This window comes from Manacus candei, unplaced genomic scaffold (genome assembly GCF_025592945.1).
Source record: "Manacus candei isolate 608988 ecotype Guabito, Panama unplaced genomic scaffold, ASM2559294v1 h1tg000035l, whole genome shotgun sequence".
In the NCBI taxonomy this organism is placed as follows: domain Eukaryota; kingdom Metazoa; phylum Chordata; class Aves; order Passeriformes; family Pipridae; genus Manacus; species Manacus candei.
In genome coordinates, this window is record NW_026138083.1 from 6,151,620 (window position 1) to 6,178,252 (window position 26,633).

A 26,633-nucleotide genomic window follows, 5' to 3' on the forward strand; every position below is an offset into this window, starting at 1 on the left:
TGGACACCTGGCTCCTGAAACATGGCAGTGTTTTTGGAATACCTGAGTGTGTTCCTAAATCTTCTGTAACAAATCTAGGTTGTTTCAGACTTGTACACTAATTCTTAAATACAAATTACTCCAAGTAAGGAATAACATTTTATTTTGTTTTGAAAATTGTATAACGTGATTAAATATAAGTCTTAAACCAAGTTCAAAACCACCTGTCTCAGAACTCTGTAAATTTCAAAAATTCTTGGAATAATTTTGTGATGTTGCCCTTCCTGTATTTGGCAACAATTTCTGTGACGAATTTTTAAATACTCACTCACCCTTTCAGCCTCCTGTCTGACCCTTGGTGCCTCTTCAGAGCCCCATTGACTTGAGCGAGGCATGGAACTGAGAAAGAACTGCAGCTAAGTCTGCCAAGAAGGGGCAAAGCTCACAATAGTCAAAATAAATTCTGCACAAGTGAAAATAGCAAAAAAATGGATCTGGAAAAGCTTTTGAATATTTGTAGTAAGTAGGTAGAGTGAACAATATTTTGGTTTCTTCCATCGGTTTGACAGGGTAGGCTAAAAATAACTAATGTCAACCATAGTAAAATAGCACGAGGCAACTGAATGAAAAATTTTTTAGTTTTTATAAGGCAACCCAGCTACCAGTTCTTTACCATAATAAATGGCAATAAGTACAGGTTTAGGGATTTTGGTTTGGTTTTTTTTTCCCCTTGACCTGTATTTCCCTAGGATGGACAGAACTGAAATGATCAATAACAAAACTATAGGCAATGACAACAGGAAATGAGACTACAGAGAGCCCATGTATGGAGTCACATTTAACACAATAATCTAATTCTGTGTAATGCCTTGAAATTATTTGTTCACTGGCAATGGGGAAGGCAAATAATCCCCTGTATCATTTACCTAAGTTTAGTAATGCTAATAAAAAGGTTTTGAAGCATAACTACTACTTGGATGAGTATTGACCTCGTTGGGTCACTGAATGAGTAAGAATTGCAAAACGAAGCCACTTGTTAGATTAAAAAATGGAGTATTTTGCAATGCTTTTTTTTCCCCCTAACTGAGTAGCATTATTAACTCTCATCTGGGCCTGTGTAAATCTCCTGCTCCTGGAAGCACTGAACAATTACATTCCAAGAACAATAAGCAATAAGTTCTAAGTTTTGTGTGGAATCACTTTGTAATTTCCTGTTCAGAGCCTGAAATTTCATCATTAAACACAGGTTAAAGCCATGTCTATTTTGTTCAGTTTTATTAGTAACACTAAGGTGATTTTTCTACCTGGTTAAGTATCGGTTATCTTAATGTAGCTAAGAACCACTTGTCTGAAGTGATGTGGTGATGACACAGAGAAGGAACAGATGGCACAGAGTTGTCTCTGCTCCATTCATGACGTCAACAACTGGAAACAGTGACAATACCACACTGGCTTCTTGCAAATTATGGAGCTCAGCAAGCAAATTAGCCTGACTGGCAGGAGGTCTCAGAAAAGTAGACTGAAATCTGCCTTGGACAGTTATGGAGATCACATCACTGCTGAAAGAGGTCAGGACTAAAATGTCCCAAGAAAGAGATTATTGCCTCTACCTGACACTTGTAAAGTTTTTTTTAGCCTTTGGCTTGGCTGAGTAGTTCTACTGACTTCACTAGGTCTACTACCCGAGTGAGTTTTTTATTTAAGGAGTAAGAATTGCAGATTCAACTCAATCATAAATTTCCAGATAAGACTGTAGTAATGGCATGATACTTGTAATTGGAAGAAGCTAGAGCAAAGGCTTTTACTTGTGCTTAATGTTGGGTTTTTGCAGCAGACTTACTATTATTCTTTTGGTCTTGGTGCCATTTTTGTATTGCTGTTGGTTTTGTCTAATCATGACATTCTAGTCAGGTATATTTTAATTTTTTATCATAAAATGAGGACAGAACTGTATCAGTTTTGCAATTTGTAAAGTCTTAATCCTTCTAAGGAAGTCAAGGTGCTACAAACGTTCCGGGGTTAAGTACAGATTCCTAATCAGATATGTGTATCATATATCAATCATATATATATATATCAGATAAAAAATCCCAACCAATCCCTAATGTTATGAGTACTCACAGCTTACTGACATCTGGATACACTGAGAGAACTGGTTCTGGTAATATTGCTTAAGAAACCAGGGTGACGGTATCTTTATACGCTTATGGCTTTCCATTGTCCTGTCATCCTACTGCCCATAGTGAAAGAATATGAAGGTGCAGAGGTGGCAGGAGCCAACCAGGCCAGCCCCAGGGCTCTGCAGGTGATGGACCTGCCAGACACAGAGGAGCCCTGCCTGTTGTACCATGCCCTCCCTGTTGCAATGCTGGTTGCGTGCATCCACCTGTGCCGCAGTTCTGAGGCACTCTAGATTATTCCCTGACCAATATTCAAGCATTTTGTACATCCTTCAAGTTGTGCAAGGGCACTTGAAGGGATCTTTCAGCATTGAGGTGCAGTTTCACAGGTGTAGTGGCGTATCCCTACTTATTCCCGCATACGTATTGGCTAGAGAGGGTTTAAAGAAGCAAACATGGATTAGCGGGTATTCCATATGAACATTTAGGAAATTTAGCCTCTAGCCAGTGCTGGTGAAATGTGGATGAGTCTCAAAAGACATCCATGGCGATGACTGACCAGCTGATGGCTGGTACTTGCTATTGCATATGTTGCTTTGTTGTTATGGTGTCTCCCTGTTAGTTCATTTATTTCAGGCTCACTGGTGTTGTTATGTTGAAGTCGTTTACATATCCGAGGCAGGAGTTGCCTCTGACATCCATGTGTCCACATATATTAAATATAAAAATAAGTCTTCAGTGGTACACAGAATTTATAAAGTGGATTTCTGTTGTGAGAGAAGTGATTGGGAGAGCCAGAAGGATTTTTTTACTGTGTACTCCACTACTGGAGCATGCTCTGCTGCCTATTTAAATATCATTAGAATCTTGACTTCTAACAAAGGAAAAGACTCGGGCTCCCAGTTTTTTCAGCTTCTGTTTGACTTTGCTGTCTGTCTACTGAAAACAAGCATAAAGCTACCTGATGTCTTTGTATAAATCCTTATTGTTTCATGTGGCATTTAAATGTGCATCTGTCATGAACTGAAATTATCAAGATCTTGCAATGAGATTGCAAGACCATTTCACAACTGTGCCATAACTAACTGTACTCTGAGATGAGTAGGAATCCTGCAAAATCCTTCTGGCTTATGACATGACAGCTTTCTGGGGATGAGCTCTCTTGCTTTCTTGCAACATTTACTTTTTTTATTGGTAGGTAATCCAATACGGCCATTATAAATGGGGACATTGTGGCCACTCCGATTACCCTACATGTCTGACTGGGCCAAAAGTCTAATGGCAGGTTAGATGTTTTTGTCCCCACTTCTTGAGTGCATCAGCAGAGTTCAGCCTTTTATCCTGTCCTTTTTTGTAACAATGAGGGTGCAATAGCAGAAAAGTGATTTTCTTTGAACACTGGGAGGCTGCTTAAACAGAACCCTACACCTCCCTTTTCTCTCTGCCCTGTTGTTAAACCTTGGTTAATTAACTGCATATATTTTTCTTCACTTTTGCACCATGCTCCTCAGCAATTTGTCTCAGAGCATTTACAAATGATTTAAACCCTTTTATCCTGTTTTCAAGAGGTGAGTTGGTGAAAATCCAATGGCATTAACAGGATAATGACAAAGCAAGGACTAAAACCTAGAACCTGGGAATTCATTGGTGGTTTTCCTACGGCTTTATAGTGATTGTAGTCACGTCTTGCAAACTTTACTAGCATCTTTGTAGAACATGGTGTGTGGTCTGCTAGTAACCTTAAAAATTCACCATCTTCTTGCCAATGTATGAAGGGAAACCAGTGCCCAAGCCACTAGAGAGAAGGGCACATATAATCTTAGTAGGATTGGTGTCCTCTGCAGTTAAATACACACAGTTCTTGTACAGTCAGCATAGCAATTTTTTTCCTATCCACTTCCCAGAATGGTAAAAATAAACAGGGTATTGCTAGTGGTGGTTTTGGTGTTGCAAAGCACACAATTATTGAGTCCTTCCTCCAGGGTCCAGGCAGCATAGACTCTCGTATGTTTGAGGGATAGATTTAGGTGCAGGTAACCAGTAGCATGATAGATATGTATATAGAAATCTGAGTAATACATGGCTTTGAGTAAGATGGAGTTCTGAAGGGCAAAATCCAATTTTTTTTTTTCCAGGAGAAATACCACATTCTGTTTACAGATCCTTTCTGTGTATTCGGCCAGACTTGTCCCTTCTATAAGTCTTTTGCTCTGATGGAATCAGGACAAGAATTTTACTCAGCCTCTAGTGGTATTTGTTTTGTGAGCACTGGCTTTTAGACCATGGTTAACAGATACTCAAAGGACAGCTTTTCTCTGAGCTTTTTTTAATTGCTCATTTAAATTCATATTCAAATGCGGTTTCTTTTTTTTTAAGTGCTATTTGTTTGTGATCTGAAATGTTCTAGACATTGAAAACTAGAATTAATATAACGTATTTAAGTCACTATTCTATTCATGTAAGGTCACTGGGATTTCATGGGCCTTGAAATAGATAACAAGGGCAGATCTAGAGCCTGGGACTGGCAACAGAATTTGCATTATCTGAACTGTTATCTCATTGGAGATTCCACCTCCCTCATGAACCTAATTGGAAAAAAGTATAAGAGGCATATGAGATGTTAATTATATCGCTTTGTGCCCTGGAAGGTGCGGAGCCTGTTGGGAAGCACACCTGGCAGAAGTTCCAGCTGGGCCACGGGACCAACTCTGGTAAGTGTTCCTGTCCTACCTTTTTCACAACAGGGTGAAGTAACTGACTGAGCAGAGGGCATGTTTTACAGATATTTGATTTGCTGTGGCAATCAAGGTCATAATTGCCAAATGAGAAAGCTTGGTGGGAAGGGGTTGCCAGGTGCAGAGCGAATGCCTTATGTTATCTTGTTCCATTTGTCAGCATGCCACAGGTTATAGGTATACAGGGAAGTATTACTAACCATTCTTCCTGCCTACTTCTGGCTTATCTTCATCTCAGTCTCATCTTTTCCTTGCAAATATGAGCTCTTAGCCCTTTATGACCAACAATTTATTTTGTCACTACATATTCACGATTCATTTGAAATAGAGTTATCCTTACAGATGCCTTAATGAAGCCTAAACAAGACTGATTCACACAAAAATGAGGCATTCTTGCCTAGGAAAAGCACCAAAAAGACAAAACCAAGGAAATCTGAATTCTGATGGTGAATCTGGTGTAATTGTGAAGCAAAACGTTTTTGGTGTTCTTCTGTTTCTGTGTCATTTTAGTCAGTTAAGGGAATATTTTCTTGACCCAAACTACTACTTCCAGTCTTATTAACTGAAATACATAAGTTCTTTCCAATGATAAAACAACCAAGTCTAGTTATGGATGGACTGCTTTTTAAATTGTGCTACTCTGTAATGTATCCTGGAGGGTTTCTGCAGTTCTTTAGTGGAAATCTCTGGACGGTATGAAATGAGGTGAAATGGAGAAGGAAATATATACAGATATTTCTTTTAAAGACAGATCAGTTTAGATCTCTCTTAAGCAGGAAGCAAAAGCTTTCCAGCACATTGAAAACTCTCACTTTGCAAATCACTTTGAAGAAGAAAATATATTTTAACAATTTAATACGTGTCTAAGACAAGTTTACAAAACCAACACAGTGTTTCCCTGTGTACTTTAACAGTGCTTCATTTAACATTTAATCTCCTGCATTTTCCACATACTCAAGTTGTAGGCTGTTTTTTCTACAAATTGCTTACATTTCATTGCCAAGATGGCTCAGTAATTTTTTCTAATTAAAGTACCTCAATATTTTTATTTTCCCAGCCTTTCATCCTAACTGTTTTTCAAAATTGATATTATTATACAGCTTTCCTTTAATCTGTCTCCACGCTAATTTTAATTTTGAAAGGAAGGGATTCTATTAAATGCTACCAGAGATGCCTCTACCTTTATGCTTCATCACTAAAATCTTAAACATGAGAATTTGGTTCAGCAAAGACAATATATGTATTTCCACAATAAATAAACTTTTGTCTTAAAAAGATGTATGTTAGTCCTCCTTAGTAGTTTCACATGTGATTAAAGCCTGACTTGTTTTAAAACTAAATTAATCAACTTTATAAAACTCCATTTCTCATTAATTATAATAGCATGCCATTTATCCAGCTACTGGCCAAACTGAGTTTAAAGGGACAGTTCACTCAGGTGAATACCTGTGCATGTGTCTGTAGGATGGAGCCAAATATAATGTTTCTAGCTCTAGATAAATTTTAATCTTAATATCAAAGTGTTTTCCATTTCCTTGCAGAGTTAATAATGTAATTATTAAGATAACAATCTATCACGTCACCTCTACAAGATATTTTTCAAAAAAGGGAAAAAAGTCTTTCTGTTCTACTCAGAGCAATACTACTTTTTTCATCTCAGCAAGACGAACCATGTAATTTTAAAGATTACTCTGTTTAAATCTGAAAACATTTTGTTAGTTTAAATGGAATAAAGGAACGTTGAGTGTAATTCGGAGAAGAGAAACATGATGTTTCTCCACTGGGAGGTATATAGGAGGTGATGTATCTTTAAGTGTCTCCGCCTCTGAATCCACCCACTTCTTGATAGCTGCAGCAGCCTTGTTGACTCACAGGAGCCGTGTTCGTGCAATAGCCAGCAATGAGCAGTATTTTTCAGAGATTTTAAGAGCACACCTCTGCTATGTATTTGGCATTCTAGCTCACTGGGGCTGAAGGTGTATGAAAGAAAGTTTTACGTTTCGAAGATATTGCAAAAGATAGTTCCTCCTCTCATCCTGGAAAATCCTGACGGACCAGTTGGATACCTTTCAGGCCTTAACCAAGAACTTTATCTTCTCATCCCACTGTCTTTTTTACAGTAGAAAGACACCTGAGACACCCTTAAGAACTGAGAATCTGACTAATTTAAACAGATGGCTAATCCCAGTGCTGTCTGCAATGGGCACCTACATCATCATCATCAGAAACAGAATAACCTCTTAAAAAGTGGAATCTATAAGAAAAATGGAATTACTAAAGGAATGAAGGTAAGGTTTGACTGTTTATGCTAATTACCTCAACACTGAAAACAAATAGGTAGTTGCAACATTGTTTATTAAGCTAGGTTTACGGCAGTCTTAGTCTCCATTGATGTATGGATTAAGTTTGTGTAAATTTGTAATCGTGGGACCTAACACTGCTTTTGTCTATCCTTCTAAACTGCAGAGAATTGCAAACGCTCATGCAAATACTGTTGGTTCCATGGACTAAGCCTCTAGTTCCTATCAAACACAACAAACACCTGCACGCTGAAATGTAGTAGCTTCCTTCTAAAGCTGAACTGGTGGTGGAGTTGACTTTGCAATGTATTAATCATTAGTGGAAAGCTGTTTTGTCAACCTAAAGTGTGTGTGGATTAAAGTGTGATTTGTTGCTGAACATGTATAACAAGAATAACAAAATGTAGGCAGGGAAAGCTGCCTTTTCTTGATGTTTACATTACTGCAAGGTTGGTTTACCTCATGCTTGCACTTACCTGATGCCTGCTCTCCAGTCCTGTACTGCTTAAAATCCAAGGCAGTTTGCTTGCTGTTTTTTCAAGCTGTTCCCTTTGAAGCAGCACTTCTCACTTATGTGAACATTTTGGAACGGTTGGCATGTAGCATCCTAAATAATGAACCACAAAACCAACTTTGTTGAGCCCAAATCTTAGAGGTTGTCTTTCTGCAATACCTGCTCTGACTGGGAACTCACATTCTGTCTTGCAGTGTCCCAGTTCTGGATCTTGATGTGATCATTAGTTGAAAGCCTTGTAGTGACTAGAAAAGGGCTGGCTTTGCAGCATGGTGTGATGGTGAGAGCGGGATGGAGGAGGTTGCTTTTGGAGCCTGAGTGCTCACCTGACCATGCAGTTGGAAGCTCTAGACAAGCACTGTGGTGAGGGCTCCGCTGTTTTACAAATAAACTGCTATCTTCTATCTTTCTCTAAATGGGGCTCTCACATGCCTCAGCACTGTAATGAAGGCACGCCCAGTGTCATGCTTAATGATTGTCTGGCTTTAGGTGTCTCCCTTGGTATGAGCGTTTCCCAATCATTGGCTTGTGCTGGATGAGGAAAGCAAAAAAGTTTGTGCAATGATTGAAAAAGGCCTTTCTTGGATTTGCTTCCAGAAACCTAATCCAGCATATTTTTACATATCACATCTACCTTCCTGTTGCTTTATACATTAGCTATTTGCTTCAATGATGTTCTAAATCTTTACTTTCCATTTCAGTGACAAATTTCAAGGACTAAGCTTTGCTATTCAGTTACTGTTAACCTGCTGCAAATGAGTGATTTTGAAATCAGTAGACTCCCAGGAGGGGATTAATTAGGATTTCCTCCTTAATAGGAAAGCGAAGTAAAGTAAACAGCTAGAGAAGTAAAGAATAATATTACAGAGAAGGAAATTAATATTGGCCTGAAAGCAGTGGCAAAGAAAAGAAGGAATTAGTAGACACCCCTGCTAGATTAGTGAAGTCTTACAAGCATTGTATGGTTGAAGGAGAAGGTGTTTTACCCTGCTGTGGGATGTGTGAAAGTAGCACTGAGCCACTAGTAAATACCATCCCTGGCTGAGGAAGTGGTGAGGAAGTGAGGCCTTAGAAAGTTCAGGAGGCTTGTCAAAGGCATATTTGGTAAGTCTGGGTCTAGCACTGTGTTTCAAGTTACGTACCATTTCCCCTTTCTCGCTTCAAACACAGATTGGGAAAGTAGGAAACAATAACAGACAGGAGTGCTGCATGAACCAGGAATCTCATTCCTGGTAGGAATCTCCCCATTCCTGTCTGGTCTGTTTCCCCGCCCCAGCTGCCTCACCCTGCTCAGTGCTTATATGCTATTTTACAGGAACAGATACTGTTCCTTCCTCCCTGCTCTGTTTACATGCCTTGCTGCTGGAGGTGTGCAACTCCACACAGTCTTCTGGTGCATTTGTATTTGCAAGTCCTCATTGAGATGTGCTCCCACTTTACAGCTGGGATCTGAGGAGCAGGGAATATGGCAGCTGGGTGCACAAGGAAGCCTGCACAAGACCCAGACTCAGGTTTCTCATAATTCTAGTCGTTCTCCTCCCTCCTGCCTCTTTTGCTCTTTATCCACCTTGCCCTGATTTCCTGTAACACTTCAACACACACACACATATGTCCTCTACTGCTATTCAGTAAATTAATTGACCATTGAACTCTTTCTATAGGAGAAATATAGTGCTAGGATATTCAGGGGATGTGACTGGATGATGCTGGCTCTAGAACTTGAGACTTGTGGCAGTTCTGAAACTCTTGGGGTTAGTTACAGCTGTTTTGCTTTACAAGGAGGGGAGGAGGGAAACATGGTTTGAGAGAGGCACCTGGTGCAGAGGCTGCAGTGAGAGAATGGCACAGTGAAGGCTTCTAAGCCAGGATTATGTAGCAATAGTTGCACACAATTGAGTGATTGGAACATCAGGCTTTGCAGAAGTCAGCTACATAAACCCTTTTTTTCCCAGGGAGCCCACAGGAAGCACTGGCTTCAAGAAATGCTGGCTTTGGAAACACTGCTTTTGAAAACACTGGCTCAGGAACAATGTGTTTTGCATCTTAATGATGTAAGAACATTTTGTGTGTCTGCGCATGCATGACAGAAGTAGAGAAGCAATTCTGATACCACAAAACCCCCCAGGTTTCTAAAGAAAGGATTTTGTTTAATGGGTTGGGAAAGGTAATTAGGGATGATCAAATGTGGGGGAGTAGGGAAGCTCTTTGCTTCTAGCACTATGTGGCATACCAAGGACAGAAAGCAGGCAGCTGAGTGATAAAGAAGCAGTGAAGCATCCTACTGGAAGAGAAGTTGTTGCTTTTGGGAAGTGATAAACTGCTTTGGGGTGGGACTACTTGCTTGAATAGCTTCTGTGATTATTTTAAGTCTGACTCACTCAATTCTAGCTGATAGCACTGACTGTCATGTACTAAGGGACATCAGGCTTAACCACGTCCCCACAGCCTTGCTGAGTCCTGGCATTCTTTGGAAGCTGGGCCACAGTAAGACCTAAGCTTCGGGAGGTGGGTCATGTACTGTGTCTTACACTTTGTTAGTGCTTCTAACACAGTCAAATGCTTTGTGTTCTTCCAGAACCCATAGCCTGAACTTGCCTTTATCCAAAGCACAGTTCAATAACTAACCTACTTATTTATATAACTGTATTGACCAGGAGAAAATTTTTTCCTAGAGATGGTTTCTTTGCTGTTGTACTGCTGTTGACTGGGCGCCAATTATAGGGGACATTGGAGTTTTAAAACGACAAATGTATTTGTCCAGTGGAAACTTTTTTCCCTATAGAACACGTGCAACAATTTTATTTCTTTGCTAGACCATTTCCTTGGATACCTTAGCCTCCAAGACATTATAAAGTTATTCACAAATTCATTATTTTGCTGTTCTGCATTGAGAATGGCAGTGGCTTGTAAGAAACTTGCAGCCTTTTTCAGGGCTTTCAAGCTCCTTTCTGAAAGCAAGAAAAAGCCTGGGGTGAGGTCAAACCCAGTAACTTCTGTTCCACTTATGTGATGGACCAAAAATGTGATGGTCTCCGTTTGGGGCCTATACAACTCAGAAGATGTTTATATTTACTCTCTGTCCTGTGCCATCTGAAGCTCCTTCTAACTGTTCTACTCTGCTATTGATTGAATATTCCAGCATCCAGTTTCAGTCCCTTCCATGCTTTTGGCTCCCTCAGTTTTCTTGCACGCCTTTCTGCCCTACAATGTCATTTATTCCCTAATTAAGATCTTAAAGAAAACATTGATTGTCTAACAGGAGAGTCATGAAAGGAATATGCCATGCAACTGTTCTCAGTAATTTTCTTACGTGTCATAAAGGCCACCTGTAATTTCTTTGCTCTGTCCTCTCACAAATATAGACAGCACTTCATATGTTTTTGCAGAAGCTAGTGTAAATGGGGCATTTTGGCTGCAAACTCAATATAAATGTTAATGAGTCCTGCGGGAACAAAAATAAACTAATTCCCCCAATCAGAGTCATGCAATAAAGATTATTAATAAGGGACGAGTAAGGAGAGAGGGTTAAGGCTGATCAGGTTATAGCCTTTCCAACTGTTTGCAGCCATAATGATCTACCAACATAACAACCTTTTTCTGAAGTATCTTCACGTTTTGGTGTGGGTTTGGCTAAAAGCAACTGAAAGGGAACCTTATTGTGCCCAGCCTGTTTCACCTGTGGCAGCTAAGGCTTCTGGACCTGTCCCATTGTGCATGTGTTCCTGGAAGGGGCAATCCCCATAAACCCTCTGGGTTTCATAGCTATAGTGACAACAGGCAAAAAAAAATTGAGACTTGGTTTTCAGGCAGATTCTCTACCAATTAGTACACCTGTAGCTTCAGCTGCACCACAGATATGAATGACCTCCTCATCCTCAGTCCCTGCCTTCTTTTCTCCTTGGTTTCGAGTCCCAGAAATGTGTTGCTTTGCACCTGCACTCTCAGCTAATAATCACAGGTCTCAGATCCACACCCTTGTTTCTGTCATCTGCCCTGCTATGTGATGAGCTCAATGCAATGGAAGCAGGAAACACTTCTGCAACCCGAGATGTCACCAGTGTGTAGGCACATGTAACAGTCACTGATTCTTGTAGCAATGCTCTAAGTGTGTTGCATGAGACTTTACATGCAAGGCTGAGATTTTTCATATAGCTCAATATCTAAGTTTCCAGTTAGCCCTGTTCACACCTGGAAATCTCTAAATTCATGTAATTAAATTTTGGAAGTTTAAGCCCTGATAAAAATAGCATGTAGTGATTTACTTCAGCTTGAAAGATTTAGCATGTCGGGTCTTTAAGGACAACCTCCTCTTAGTAACAGGTCATCCTACTCATGAAAACAAGTATATGTATTGGGAGACTGGCTTAGCTAAGCAGATAAAAGCAGATAACCCACTGTGAGCTCCAGTGCAAAATAAATAAAGGCGGCATACAAGAGGTAGAAACAGGAAAGGGCTATGAAAGAGGAGATTGGAAACATTGCAGGGGCATGTAGGGATGGCATTAGGAAAGCCAAAGCTTTCCTGGAGTCAACATTTGCATGGGACATCAAGGGAAGCAAGAAGACCTTTTACTGCTATGTTAGTAGTAGATGAATAAACATGGAAATAGTGTCCCATTGCTGGATGGGGTGGATGACTAAGTGACTGCAGATGCAGATAAGGTGTGCTCCATGCTTTCTTTGCCTCAGTTTTCACCACTGAAGTCTTCCAAGCCTCTGTGTTGTCAGACTACCAGTAGTGGAAGAAGACTGAGTCATGGATCTCTTGAGAAATCTCAGCCCATACAAGTGCATGAGATCAGGAGGGAAGCACCCAAGTGCGCTGGCTGATGTCACAGTCATATCACACACTACTATCTTTGAAAGATTCTGGTTATCAAAGATCACTGATAACTTAAGGCAAATGTTGCACCTGTCTTCAAAAGATATTTCTAGCAAGAGTTGTGTCTGGGATCAGAGAGAGGAAGGAGACTGGGAGCAGCAAGCACAGATGGACCAAAGATAAATAATGTTTGACTGACTGTCTTCAATGATGAAGTGACTAGATTTGTGAATGAGAGGTGACTGATGGTGTCATCTACCCTGACTTTAGCAATAACACCTTCGTGTGCTACTGGGGATGTTACGGTCTCGATGGGTAGACTACTATATGGGTTAATAACTGGGCTCAAAGGGCAGTGGTTAATGGTTCATACTTTGCCTGCAGGCTGGAGAGGTTTCATATATGGGGAGGGGAAGCAGGCATCAAGATGCAGGTAACAGCAATGGGGCGTGTGGAGTCTTTCAGGGCCCAGATGGGCAAAACCCTTAAGCACCCTGCTGGAATTTGGTGTTGGCCTGCCTTTGAACACGAGGATGAACCAGAGATCAACTGAGGGCCCATCCAGTCTTAACTGGGTCTGTGACCCTTCAGTGCGAGGTGGCAGCATTTCTGTGATGAGTCAGAACCAGTGATCTAAAAATGGACAGAACCCCAGTGGGGCTTCTGTGGGTAATTACCTGGCAAGCAGCTTGTTCTTGCTCAATAGAGGTAATTAGTAAAAGAAAGCAATGGAATGGCTAGTCCCATTGCCTGGCTACTTATGTCCCTTCAGCATGAGAATTAATTACCTTTGCAAGCTCTAAGTGGCTGTCAGGCTTTCAGAAACCAGAAAGGTAACACACATTTTCTACCTGCTGTGTCAGCTAGGGACAAGGGACATAGCTGGTTGTGTTCCATTGCAGAAGCAAGGTCATGAAGGACAATGAGCAGAATGATAAGATAATGGCTGTTTAGGAACTCTCTGGGTCCCTGTGTGAGGTGGCACATGCAGGATGCAGGAATGACCATGGAACCATGGATGAAATGCAAAGAGTAAATTTATTTGCATTACCTTGTCAAACGGGTGGGTCCCTGAAGCAGCACGTGGGCAGAGACACATGAGCAGGGACACCACAGAGCTTGGTTCATACTTGGTCCTTGCTAGAGGATTACCAGACCTTCTGTTTTCATCTGTATTTCCAGGGTTCTCCCAGGTGCTTCAAGCTTTCCCACAGCAGGGCAGGAATCTCAAGTGTGTTCAATAGAGTGCCTATAATCTATATATAATTGAAACACTGACATTCTATTTATCCAACACACGAAGCTAAGCAACAATCAGTATGATTTATGTGTCTTTCTACACCTCAGCTGCAGGTTGGCCGGGCATGTTTATAATTCTCCTCAACAATCTTCTGTTATATTCCCACAGGTTCTGTAAAACCTGAATTTTCACCAGAAAAATGGGTAGGATTGTGCTGCCTCTCAGCTTGCTGTTTGTCTGTGTGCAGTAGTGGTTCAAATCCTGGTTTATAGGGTACTAGACAACCGTAAAGATCCCTTAGTTTATCATGATATGTAGGTCTGTTCCTTCTACCAATAGACATATGAACTTCTCATGATTATTTTTTAATTTATTTTTAAAGAAAATTAACTTTTGTTGTGGCTAGGACTGTGGCATTAACCAGCAAAGCAGGAAATTAAATGTCCCTAAAATGACTAGTGGCTCAGCCAGAGAATTTCTGCCATTCATGGCAGCTAATTTTTCCACAGAAAATACTTGCAGAAAGTAACCAAGCCAGAAATTTTGTGAGGCTATTGCCTGAGAGAGCTGTCATAGTGGGATGGATGTTGAACTGGGAAGGAAAAGGTCATTTAAGGGGAAGAGCAGGCAGCAGGAACCAGCAGTATGGTGTGCCAGCCTGAAGAGGAGCTAGAGTATTTTGCTCTTTAAAACACATTAATTCAGGCAGATAACTAAAGCACTCTGTGAGATATCTTTAGTATAAAAATGTGAGGTGAAGAGGTGAATTTCCAGAGTAGATGCCATCTAGATACACCCATGTCTTCAGCACAAAGTAACATTTACCCAGATGTTTTTCTACCTCCTAAAATATTTTGGATTTCTAGAAGAACATCCAGCATAGACGTAACATACCAAAGCTTTATCTGTTTTACTGATCATCTAAGTCTTTTTGGAAATCATTCAGCTGTATCCTTTCCTTCATTCATTTGGTTAAGCACAGGAAATGCACTCTGTCGTTTCACCTTCTTCCAAAAAAATCTGGTTTTCTCCCTCAGCTTACCAAGAAATGAGGATTTATTCACTCAGCAACAGGAATTTGTGATGCAGAGCTGAGACTCATAGCCATTTCAGCTGACATCATGTTGCACTCTGCTTCCTCCAGGAATTTCCATTTCAGTTTTTGCTTCCCTGCTGCTGATTCATATGGTCTGAAGAGCTGCCATACATCTCTCTCTATGACTCACATGTAGCTATCCGAGACTTCAGCCTAGCTAATCTCACGGTCCAAAGCTGTCAGCCTACACCTGGACTCACAGCAGCCAGTTTGTACATTCTTGAGCTTCCTGGGGCTGTTCTGCAGGAGGGTGCCTCCATCTGCCCCAGTGTTTCAATTTCCTGTCCGTTCTTTGCATTTCCACAAAACTCTGCGTGTCTTCTGAAAGGAACATTTCTCCCTCTGTGGTCACCAAGTTGTACTTCCTGCAGGTGAAAGGAAGCTGCAGTCAGGTGTTTATGCACACTGTTGTGGTGGAGATCACCCAAGCTACTGCCTGGAGAGGGCAGGATACAGATATTTCCACCCAGTCCTAGCAGCCATGTGTCAGTGACTGTAGTGATTTAGATGGGAATCTTGGAGATCAGGGAATATAACTTGAGAAATAAATTCAGGATCACCTCTGCTTATCACGTTGTACCTTGTCCTCTGAAAGATTCCCAGCCTTGTGATCCTATCAAATATATCTCCTGCTGAGACCACCTGCTGATCAACCTCAAAGCTTCAGGTGCTACACAGATCCCAACACCAAACTACAAAACAATTCAAAGCAAATGAGATTTGTTGAAGGCATTTCATGGTAAAGAAAGCATTTGAAAAATCAATGTTTTCCCTGCTTTTTAAGATAATATCCGTGCAAGTTCCTGAGTTTGAGCTTTTGAACTTTCAGCAATCTCTTGACATCAGTCATGCTAAAAGGGAACATTTTGCTTTGTCTCTGGCACAAAAATGTGTGTCTGCATGTCTCTTCTGTATGTAAGGCAATGCTCTCCTGTGCAATTTCTTCCTTGCATCATTGGTATATAAACAGCATTGTTGTTTGCATGTGTGGGTGATAAGATTAACTGGGAGGTTCTAGCAGATATCAGGGTGTGTTAATCTCGAAGCAGGAAATCTTCATGCCTTTTGATTGTTTTATTTTGATCAGAAAGGAAACGAAACCCTATTACAACTGTTTCGATGCAATCTCCACCCCTTTTCCTCCCTTCTAATCACAACCACCTTCACCTACAGGCCGTCGTCCTTGGTTCCTTTTTGCTTGCGTCAGGTTACAAAAGAACCAAAGTGAGATTTTTATAAGCCTTTAAGTATTGGAGTGGTGCATCTGTGGGTGAAAACGTAAGGGGTGTTACAAAGCAGATTCTCATTTCTCTGTGTGTACAGTCCAGTTTCATCCCTGATTAGGAAATAAAGGATTACCTTCAAATAATCTGGGAAGTAGGTGAAACTTGTCTGTTATTACTTTTTGGTTCTCAGTACATTTTTTAGCAGTGTCTCTTCAAGTTGAACTCAGAAGCTTTGTTTCTTAAATCTATTTCTTACCCATGACCAAGCAGGAAGAACAGATTCCAAAACAAAAAATGGGTGTTTTCCAAAACCTACACCTTCTAAAGGAAAAAGTTAAACATTTTATTTTTCATTCCATGACAGGTATGCTGTTGATATATGCTATATCTAATTGCTTTTTCTTAAAATCTGTTTTCAAAGCATATCAATTCCATAATCTGTGTTTATTTTCAGTTGGATATTAATGTGACTCATATGTTGACATGCAGTAGTGAGAAATGTTGGATAGGCTGTGTGCACTAGTAAAACTTGGCAAAATAATTATGAGTTTGTGTCCTGAGACAGGAGACTTTGTGCTGTGGGAACTGAGGAGCAGCTTTCATAAAATTCAGTTCCACCTTGGGTTAAACCTTTTGTCCCAGGAGAGATGTAATTTATTCCATTGCTGAAAAGGAATTAATTGGCCTCTTCACATCTCTTGCTCACCAGCGAAAGGTAAAGAAATAAAATTAGGCACACAAGGACTGTCCTGAGCCAAAGATATGCAGGATCCAGAAGAGCTGCAAGGAGGCTGTTCTTTTTCCGTGTGTCAATTGTAAGGATGGAAAGCTGAGCAGGCCCCTCAGTGTAGAAATCTAGCAGAGGTCTTGTTACAGTAGCAGTTTGCAGCATAAAGTAATGTTTGCAAGATCATTCCATCTCCCTCCATGTGCAGTGCCTTCCCAAGCACACAGGTTCACCTGTACATTTCCAATAAGCTCTTCCCTGCACTTCATTAGCATCTGGGCTCTTACTAAATTTCTGTTGGGACGAGGGAAATCTTTTTATTGTCTTTTTCTACAAATGGAGGCCTGCCGTCACCTCTTTGATTTGGTAAAGGAGTCACTGAGTTTTGCTTTCGAGATCCATATCTGGAGGTTATGCAAGAGTGAAAGTCAACAGACACTCTGCTGGTAATAAACAAGACAGCATTACCAAGCATGACAGATCAAAAATGGAGCCCTGTCAGCTTCCCTCTCATTCTCAACCCAAAGGATCAATCAATTAATTTATGCTTTTGAAAATCTTGTGTTGACTTCCTTATGCTTACACCTCAGCCTAATTAGGTCAAGCAAATTAGAAGGTAAAAATCCGCTTTACCCGTCAATAGGTAGAAAATACTTTACAATTTGCAGAGATAAGGTATTATTATTAGCAGGTTTTTATATCTGTGATTCAGTGTAACTGAAGACTTTTTGAATTCTTGCACGTGGGCTGAGAATCACAGGGGTATATATATAAGTGAATGTTTTTAATCTATTTTTTCAGTATCATTATCAGAGAGTTTGGCCTTTTTGACTGTTTCAGTATGCACCTGCTGAGAAACCACGCGTTGTAATCCTGTGATTTTGTTATAAAGGTGCAGGAAACAAAATTTCATTCAATGGCAAGTTGTGCAGATACTTAAAATATTAGGTAGGCATGCTTGCTTTTATTCCCACTGAACACTTTATAGGTGTCAAAAATGTATGTGATAGGGGAAGGGAAGTGTTGTATAAGGGCAAAAAGACCCATCTACATAGTTTGTGCTTTCAGCATGGCAGCACTGGACAATCTTGGCTGGTTTTGGCATTGTTTCCTAGACTTATTTAGTAATACTGTCTGTCAACTCCTCAACAACCTGTGAACTAGTCAGCCATTTTCAGCCCAATTTAACAAAGGCATATCATCCACTCTTTCCTTAAGTAAGCAGCTGGGCACAGGAGAAAGGCCCTGCACATTCCCTGCTGAAAGAGAAGTTGCAGTGAGAACTCATTCCTCCAGTGCCCTGGAGAGTGTGCAGAAGAAAGGAGATTTGATCTATGTCCCAAAAAAAGAAGGAAGTTTCTGTCAGTGCATTCCTTTATTTGACACTAAAGTCAGCCAACATGATACATGCATAAAAACCCAGAATTTATTATTCCCAGTGCTCTCTTTACTACTGCTCTCATTCATTTCTGTATGGTGCCTATCTTATCACTGTATTTCTCTGGAATTTATTTAGTCTGTAAACTTGCTGAGATAAAGGCATTAGTTTTTTTGTTCTTTTCTTGTAAAATACTTGGTACACATAGAATCACTGTCTATTAAGGGTACCTTTATTCACAGGGATTTTTATCAAAGTCTTCCCACTTTTTCAAATATCAGTGATTTGCCATCAGTGTTGGTGTAAAGCAGTTACCCATCTCCTGTTCTACTTGATGCTACTAAGTCAGATGGAAAATTGTGTCTTGGTCTCATTTCTTGTGGGACATTTCTATCGATCTACCTACAGATGCAACTTGAATTCACATTAAATGTTACTGTTTTGCTGTGATTCCACTCTAATTCAATCAGGTATCAGTTCTTCATCTTCAGAACAGACTGGTCCAAAGGTGAGCAGTTTCAAACTCATCATGTTCATGTGGCTGGTGTTTACCCTTTTCACAAAGGCTGTGTAATTTCAGTTCACCTCCTGTTGATCAAGGATCTCACCTGCTCAGCACCAGCATTCCAGTGGGAGCTGTATTTCAGAACTTAAAGACAGAAATGTCGGCTTAAAGACAGAAATGCAAACCTCTCACTCTATGACAGGTGATTTCCGTAAGCTCAGCCTGGAGGTTGATGGTGAAGCATTTTAGAGGGCTTTGACTGCTTCTACCTTGAGATTTATGTGATCTTAATGAGAATATTTTGGTTTTCAGGGCTGCCCATAGAATTACTTGAACAGTGTGGAAAGAGTAAACATCTCTTGAGGAGATATCCAAGAAAGGCTTGTGGCTTTAAAACATAGCCTGAAAAGACTAGCAGAGGATGGTTTGAGGGTTCTTTAGTTTTCTTGTTACTTTGAATGACTTTTTGCTGGAGAAGCTAATTAAAACATCTCTGCACTGTGACACTTCTCAGTAACTACCTACCATGGTTGACTGACAATAATTTGGTTGCAGGCTCCACTGTTTGCTGCTTATTCCTCTCTCTTTTTTCAAGCCTTGTACATCTTCCTGGCTTATGGCTAACATTTCAAGGCTACATTTAATCACTACTGCACAGTGTGGGGCTGTGCTAAATGCCCACTCAGCTGTGTGGCAAAAAAAAAAAAAAAAAAAAAAAGAGGAATTTTCCACCGGATTCACACAGAGTTTGCAATGCAGCATTTCAGCAGAGGTTTGAGAGATGGGCATTGATCCTGTGTAGTAAATCATACTTGCCAAGTATACCTTCTTGGAATAGGAAACAGCTTTATCTATGAGATTATGATGATAAACAGCATTATGAAGTCTGATGATAAATCTTCTGACATAATTTCTTGAGACTTCTTGTAGAGGTAAATGAACTTGTATTACATTCTGTGCTATTGGAGAAAAAGGTTTTTCTTAACTTGAAGCAGCTGATGGAGTGTTGTTTCTTTATTAACTTCATTTAGCCATGATTAAACCAAGCAGACATACCTGTGCTTTATCTAGTCACATTTTCTGACATATCATTGCAAAACTGAATAGAAGGTTTTGATTTTGGCTCTTTTTTCAGCCCATATTGTTCAACGTGTAAGATTTAGCAGAGCTCATAATCAAGAGTGTTTTAACAGGTAAGAGCATTACCAGGACACTGAAAGATGCAGTGTTTTGAAAAGAATATTGAATGGGGAGGTTGGGGGGGATAAAAATGCACACACGTGCAGGGCTTTGAAAGGGAAGGATGTCCCTAAAGTTTCCAGAAACAGGTCCTTGTGTATGGATAGTGGTCACTTTTGCAATACGAAAATTAGTTCTCAAACTACCTAATATCTAATTTACCTAATACTGGTTAGTTTCCATATGAAGGGTGCTCATCAGCTGGATATAAAGCTGCTTATGTTGGAAGCCAAGGTTACAACTATAAACAAACAGTTTGCTTTAGGTCTCACTTTCACATCGGTTAGGAGAAAAACATCCTTGGGAACGAGACATACATGCATTGAACAATTTGTAATTATTCCGGTGTCAGTATCAGGGACAGGGAATCATAGTTGAACTTCTGTAACTCCTCCTCACCTTCAAGCCCAAGTCAGTAAAATCTGTGCTAGTCAATGAAGGCACAAAGAGCTCTCTCCCGAGTCACCGTCGGCCGGTCCGGGTGGAAACGAGGGAGCGAGATAAAGCAGTGGTTGGACCGGAGAGTCCGGCTCGCTCGGTTGGCCCGAGGAGGAGGAGCTGCTTTCAGCAGCGCTCAGCAGTGTGGTGGTGCTGGGGTGGAGTGAGGTGGAGCCGCCCCAGGGAGCAAAATGCGCTGTGAGAACTAGGTCGGGGAAGTGCCGAGCGCTGGGGGTGCCGGCGTGGCCGGAGGGCAGAGAGGGAAAGCCAAGAGGTGAAAGGTGGATGGGTTGAATCTGTGGCAGGTGATCTCAGCCAGGATGACGGAACAGAACCAAAGGGAAGGAATGGCACAAGCCGGGGAACATGTAGACCTGTAAGCAACTGCAGTCTCAAGGGGAGTTATCTTTTTTAGTTCCTTTCTTTTTTCGTAAATAGCAAAGAAATAAGACTGACAAGTGGATAGCTGCAGAAACATGAATTGTTTCACAGCCAGCATGTGTATTGACTATCACTCTGAAATGAAATACTGCAGTGTTGACTGAACATTCAGTTAAAACAGAAGCAGCAGTGGCTGCTAATGCCAGCTTGTTTCCATACTCCCAATTACAAGAATTCCAGCACATCCTCTTTTGTAACTGCTTGCAACACACTCATTCTGTTTGTCTGAGCATGTAAGAGTGCTTTAATCCATTTTGTCATACATTCTTCAAGGATATATTTAACTTTTTTACAATTTTCTTTCCGGCTCCAAAATTGAACTGTAGTATTTCTGGGGAAATGCGGTCTCTGCAGCGCATCTCTTAAGATACCAAGAGCAGATTTGAGAGCTGTGTGTGGGACTGAGATGGATCTTAGGAAATGAGGATAGAGTTGCAGGTTTTTGTGTAGGAATGCAAGGCTTCCACATTATTCTACTGAGATTTGTAATGCAGGAAGAAAGTTGGTAGCACTTAACTCTAATTCACTATGGAGACACATATATATGGACATATATGGAATTTAGAAATAATTCCACTCTGCCTTGCAAACTAAGCAGTCAGATTTTTGGAACGGCTCCCACAGAAAATAAAAATATTTCAAAATTCTGTGGTCTGTGATCTTTTATCCTGACAGTGCAGGAATGCCTGTGTCAAATATTTTCCATTCCTGGCATGGATTTATTCCCCTAGAGGTTATGTTCTGTTTTAATGCAAATAATCTACATGGTGCAATGCACCTGAGTGAGGATACTTTAAAGACTTGACATTCCATTCCAGAGCCTTAAGCATAATTATCTTTCTTTTCTATACCTTCCTGTATATCTTCACTCACCACTACACTGTCTGACAGTTGCATTTTCAATTCTTTAGGCATGTTTTGTTCATTAACAAATAATAGAGGGTACTGGATTTTACCCCATGCTCTTTCTTATAGAGATTATATGAAAATGAAGCACAAATGCATTGGACAAAGCAGACCTGTGAGTAAACTACCCAAACAGAACCTGCGTTTTACAATATTTGACATGAGGTGACATAATCTCTGTGCATGCGTTTCTCTGACTCTCCCGAATTGGGCATAACCTTTTCTTGGTACCTTTCAAGGTCCCTCAGGGAGGCCAGAGCCTTTCACTGTACATTTCTGTATCATTTCCACACAACAGCTCCAGTGGCCACAGCTGTACTGAGCTCTTGGCTTGGTCTGAACTGCCTTAACCCACCTTCATCCAAAAGGAAAAACCTTTTACTCACTTCTCTCTTACCTTGACTTAAAGCCAGAGCTCACAGTGCACTTCAGGAATTAGACTCTAGAGCAGGATGGAGATATGAATTGCCATCTTTTTCTGTGTGAATGTGGGCAAGGCTCAAGCCAGACCATTCCTCTGACTGAGCTGACCTGGATTCCAGAGCCACTGCCTCTTGTAGAGGGAAGGTACTGCCAAGATATCCTGCATTCATAGAGCAGCATCAGGCAGTGGCTCCCAAACCTACCAGCTCCTGTTTGGGCTGGGAGCTGGGAGCCAGGAGCCCCTGCACGTCACTGAGGCAGGACCTTCAGGCACTGCAGAAGCACCTGCCACACGGACTGACTGACTGTGGAATAAGGAGTGTAGCTTGGCAGCACAGGGAATAATGTGTGATCTCCTGCCAGCCTGGGGTGGAAGCACTGCTGGTTAAAGGGAAGAGTCAGAGACACTGTTGGAACTATCAGGTCCTCCCCTATTCAAGCAATTATTTAAACAGGTAACCCAAGCTAATTATGTAGTTTAGCCTTTGCAGCTGACAATTCTGTTTTTCTGAAAGCAAAATTCATATTTTTTTGGAAGTTTCTGTCCAGCCTTGTGCCGATAGCCATAGCTGCGTTTCCTGAGTACTGAGTTGTGTTTTATTTGGAGCTCACAGTGCCTCAGCTGTATTCCCCCACTGACAGACCCTGGATTGTGTCTTGGGGCAGCTTTACCTGAGTTTTGTTCTGAGGGCTTCCACTTCCTTCCTCCTAAGCAGAATGCAGGAAAAAATGTAGATGTAGGCACTGCAAATAGTATTTTACTATGCTTCCTGTTTCCTAGCAGCTGCTATGCTTTAAGACATTAGCTTTGATCCATGAAAATAAAGAAAAAAAAAAAAGTGGGGAAAAAAGAGGCAACCATACTCTCTGGTATGAACTTGGTCCCCAAAGGGGCATATTCTTGAATTATGATGGTTATTCTGCATGTCCCTCTGGTGATTCTTGATTTCGTATCAACTGAGTTTTTACACAGGCTAATGTTTTCCATTAGTCTGTAAGGGAGCTGTCAAGTTAGGCATATAAAATATATTAATTCAGTTTAGGGTGATTAATTTCATATTGAGAATGAGGGGAGTGCAGAGCTTCCTTCCCTGTGGAAGGGGAAAGAGTACACTATCAGAGTACACTAATGTTGTTTCAGAATTCACTGTACAGCAATATGTCTGAAACATCGAAATACTTATCTACAGGAGTGTCTCCTTAGACAGATTTTGTGAGGAGTTTAGGAGCATGAGACCTCAGGTAGTTTGTTGTTTGATTTTTTTTCTGTATTGTAACTGAACTTTTTTCATTCTTTATTAACTGATTTCTACCATGGGACATGTGAGATCATATTATTTTGCACATGTGGACATTCCTTAGAAGTAAATAATATTTTTCTCTGCTAGAGGGTAGGATGTAAGTATGTAGTTCACCCTCTCAGGAGAATTACTGCATGAACTAAAGTTGTCAGAACAAATTTGAGACCTCTCTCCATTGCACTTGAGAGATACACCTGCATCTTTTGTCATTGCTTATCATTTACCTCATTGCACAAATATATTTGTAGCAGCCTTTATAGAAGGACACAACATTTATCTCATGCTCAGGTTTGTATTTTTTCCTTTTTTTCTTTGCAGATGTGGAAGGGTAAAGGTGAAACATGAGGCCTTCTGAAAAAGGTTTATTTATCTTCTATGTGAAGTTTCACTGTCACTTGCTTATCATGTAAAGTTTAAAGAGCAACTTATTTTTTTCCAAGTAGGAAACTATTTTACTGATATTTTAAGATCTTTGCATTTTAACGGGCTTTAAAACTGTGTTCTCTTTTAGAGAGGGTGAGCCTGCCTTTTGGCTTTTGTTGACAAGAAGTAACATTGGTGTCTGGGCATCCTCTGTCACTCCTGAAAGATGTCAGTTAGCTCAGGAGAGCATGTTGTTGATCAGAGCTTCAGCACATCCCTTCTAGGTGGCCCTGCCCGGTGTTTGCTTTGCCAAGTACTGTTTCTCCATCTCAGTACTTCCCAAATTTAGGAGCACAGGCACAGATAAGTGTACCAAATATATCTTTCAAAGGATTGATACACTAGAATGGTGGTAAAGATGTTAATGGGATAAAGATAACACGGGTGGTTTGTTTGGCCACAAAAGAGGGGGGAAAGTCTGTATGGTCTTTATTAGGCAGAACTTCATTCCCAGATATGTAAAGTGTGCTGAACAGATTTAAGTTCTCCAAATATCAGCAGAGTAATATTAATTTTATTTAAATTTTAAGCATAAACTCTGTATACCCCTCCTTGCTTCTTCCAGCATCCATGATTCAGAGCTTCTCTCTAGCTGCTTGCGTTTCACCCTGTGAAAACGTGTATCAGATATTTTCACAGTTCTTGCTTTTGTAGAAGTTCTTGTTTCTTTCTGTTCCACATTTCATGTCATGCTGAGGTTTCTGAACATCAGGTAAATGGCAAAATAGGTCATGAGGCTTAAAAGTATTTTGGGTTGTCATCTAGTCCATTTCTGTACAACAAGGCAGAAGCAGTTTTATCCGGGGTTAGTTTTATGCTGGAATATCTTGAAAGCTGTTCTGGAGCCTTCTTAGCCCATAAGCTGTGCCATTCTGTTTTGGGATTTCGTAAAAACTGACATCACTGCTTTCTGCTATTTTCTGCTGGACAATATTAGCTTTGACTATGCATAAAATGTCCCTGCCAGAGGTTTGTTCATGTCCATCTTGAACACCTCCATTGCTCTAGCTTCACGTTCAACTGAATTTATCAATTAGAAAGTTCTTTCTAATGTCTGATTTAGATCACTTTGGCTGTGATTTAAGCCTACTGATGCTTATCAGAGCATAGATTACTCTCTTCCTCTTGCAGTTACCTTTTACATGTTTGAAGACTCAGAGGCTGCCAATCACTAGGATTTTCTCTTCTCTTTAGAAGAGACAATTGAAATTCTTCCATTCTTTCCTCATAACTTACTTGACCTGGCTTTATGCTTCTTTTTCCAGCTGTCTCCATTTGGTTCATCTCTTCTTTCTCAAAAAGCAGTGCCTGAAGCTGGATGGAGAACTTCAGCTGAGAACCTGCATCCTGCTTAGTAGCTCTGGAGTGGTTTGTCCTTTTGCCCTTAAAATTAGTTTCTTAAAAGAATGACTGGGGTTTTTTCTAACTCCTTTTACCTTTAATATTGCTTCCTGTAGAATTACCTGCTACTTCTGAATACAGTTGTGCTCTCATGAAATCTGTTATCCTGCTGTTTCATTTCATGCTTTTCCAAAGGCCCTTGATTTCTGCCATTTTGTGATCAGTATAAATCAAAACTTTAAGATACCCTAATGTCTACTGAAATTACTTCTGAAGTGCAGCAATGTTTTGAGTATTGTCTTCTAATTTGCCCCACAGCAATGAGGGAAGAAATAATATTGGAGGTAAGACAAAGGCTCTAGGAATGTCCACAATCATTTTTTTCCATGACGTGGTAGAAGATGTCCACCCCAAGAGACAGAACGTGCTCAACCTTTTTCAGACCTAAATAGGTGCTGGTTCATGGATTATTATACTTGTGCTTGTGTAATTCACTCCAGGAATGACTAAAGAGCCAAGTTACTGCCGTCTGTCCTCCAGTTCAGGGATTTGTATCCCTTTGCACTATCAAGGTCACATTTTCCTGAAGCTTTCAGGAAATTTTGTATCTTGAAGGCCTCATCAGATTTGATTGAAATTGGTCTGTGAGCTCAAAACCTAATAGAGGGGTTCTTGCACACAAAGGGGTCACACGAGGGCACAGGCTGTTGCTTTCTTAGGAAACAGGTTAAAACTTATCCAATCCAAAGGCAATTCAAGTGACTTTTTGCTTCTTGCTGTGCATTTGAAAAGGTGTCTTCCTTTGCTGAAGCAACAAGACATACTTGAGTCACCCCTTTCCCCCAGTATTCTTACACTTGATTTTTGTCTCTTGAATTTCTGGTGTGTTCCTTTTCCTAACCTCTGTCTTTCCAGCCAAGAACCACAGGCTCTAGTGTTTTCCTCTAGGTAGATTTGGATCCGCCAGGGAAAATTAGTACGTGGTGAGGTGAGGACTTTCCTTTTTGCTATATCTGCTATAAAACCTAAGGAGAGCATTTATTTTAGGGGTGTTTCTGCAAATCTGATAGTTACAGAAGGTTCAGGTTAGAGAAAATCAGCCATTTGCATGTCCAGTGATATGATTTACATGATTATTGGAACAACTTATAAAGAGCATTTTAATGTATGATATACTAAAAAAAATCATGCACCAATTTATTTCTTGGTTCTTTTTTATAGATCTTCAAGCAATTTGAGTAAACTACAACTATTTTGGTTTGAGCTCTAAGACTGAATTAGCCAATGTAATAAAAAGTAATTAATATCATTACAATTAAATAGCCATTAGGAAGTCATCAAATCTCAGATGATCTTCTTCCAGTTGTACAAGGCAGAAATTGAAATCAGTGGGAAGAGATGGCCTCTTGCAGAACTGTGGTACCTGGAAAAGTCCACCTGTGAGTTCCTCACAGGTATAGAAGTGGGCGTTACTCAATC

General features: G+C 40.5%; 1 protein-coding gene across 14 annotated transcripts in view; it reads left to right on the top strand.

Annotated features, from left to right (window-relative positions):
* Positions 1 to 26,633, top strand: part of SPTLC3 (serine palmitoyltransferase long chain base subunit 3) — a 166,499-nt gene that overhangs the window by 63,634 nt on the left and 76,232 nt on the right. For 10 of the 14 annotated variants that reach the window (XR_007905367.1, XR_007905366.1, XM_051792753.1 and 7 more), the window contains 4 exons: positions 320 to 506; positions 1,313 to 1,547; positions 4,748 to 4,816; positions 6,958 to 7,122. Coding sequence is in view for 12 of the 14 variants with exons in the window: in XM_051792753.1 (XP_051648713.1) it covers positions 7,009 to 7,122 (114 nt within the window). In the remaining 2 variants the exon portion in view is untranslated. Of the gene's footprint in view, positions 1 to 319; positions 507 to 1,312; positions 1,548 to 4,747; positions 4,817 to 6,954; positions 7,123 to 26,633 lie in introns of all 14 variants that reach the window. The other 4 variants (XM_051792745.1, XM_051792749.1, XM_051792747.1 and 1 more) reach the window with 4 other exon arrangements.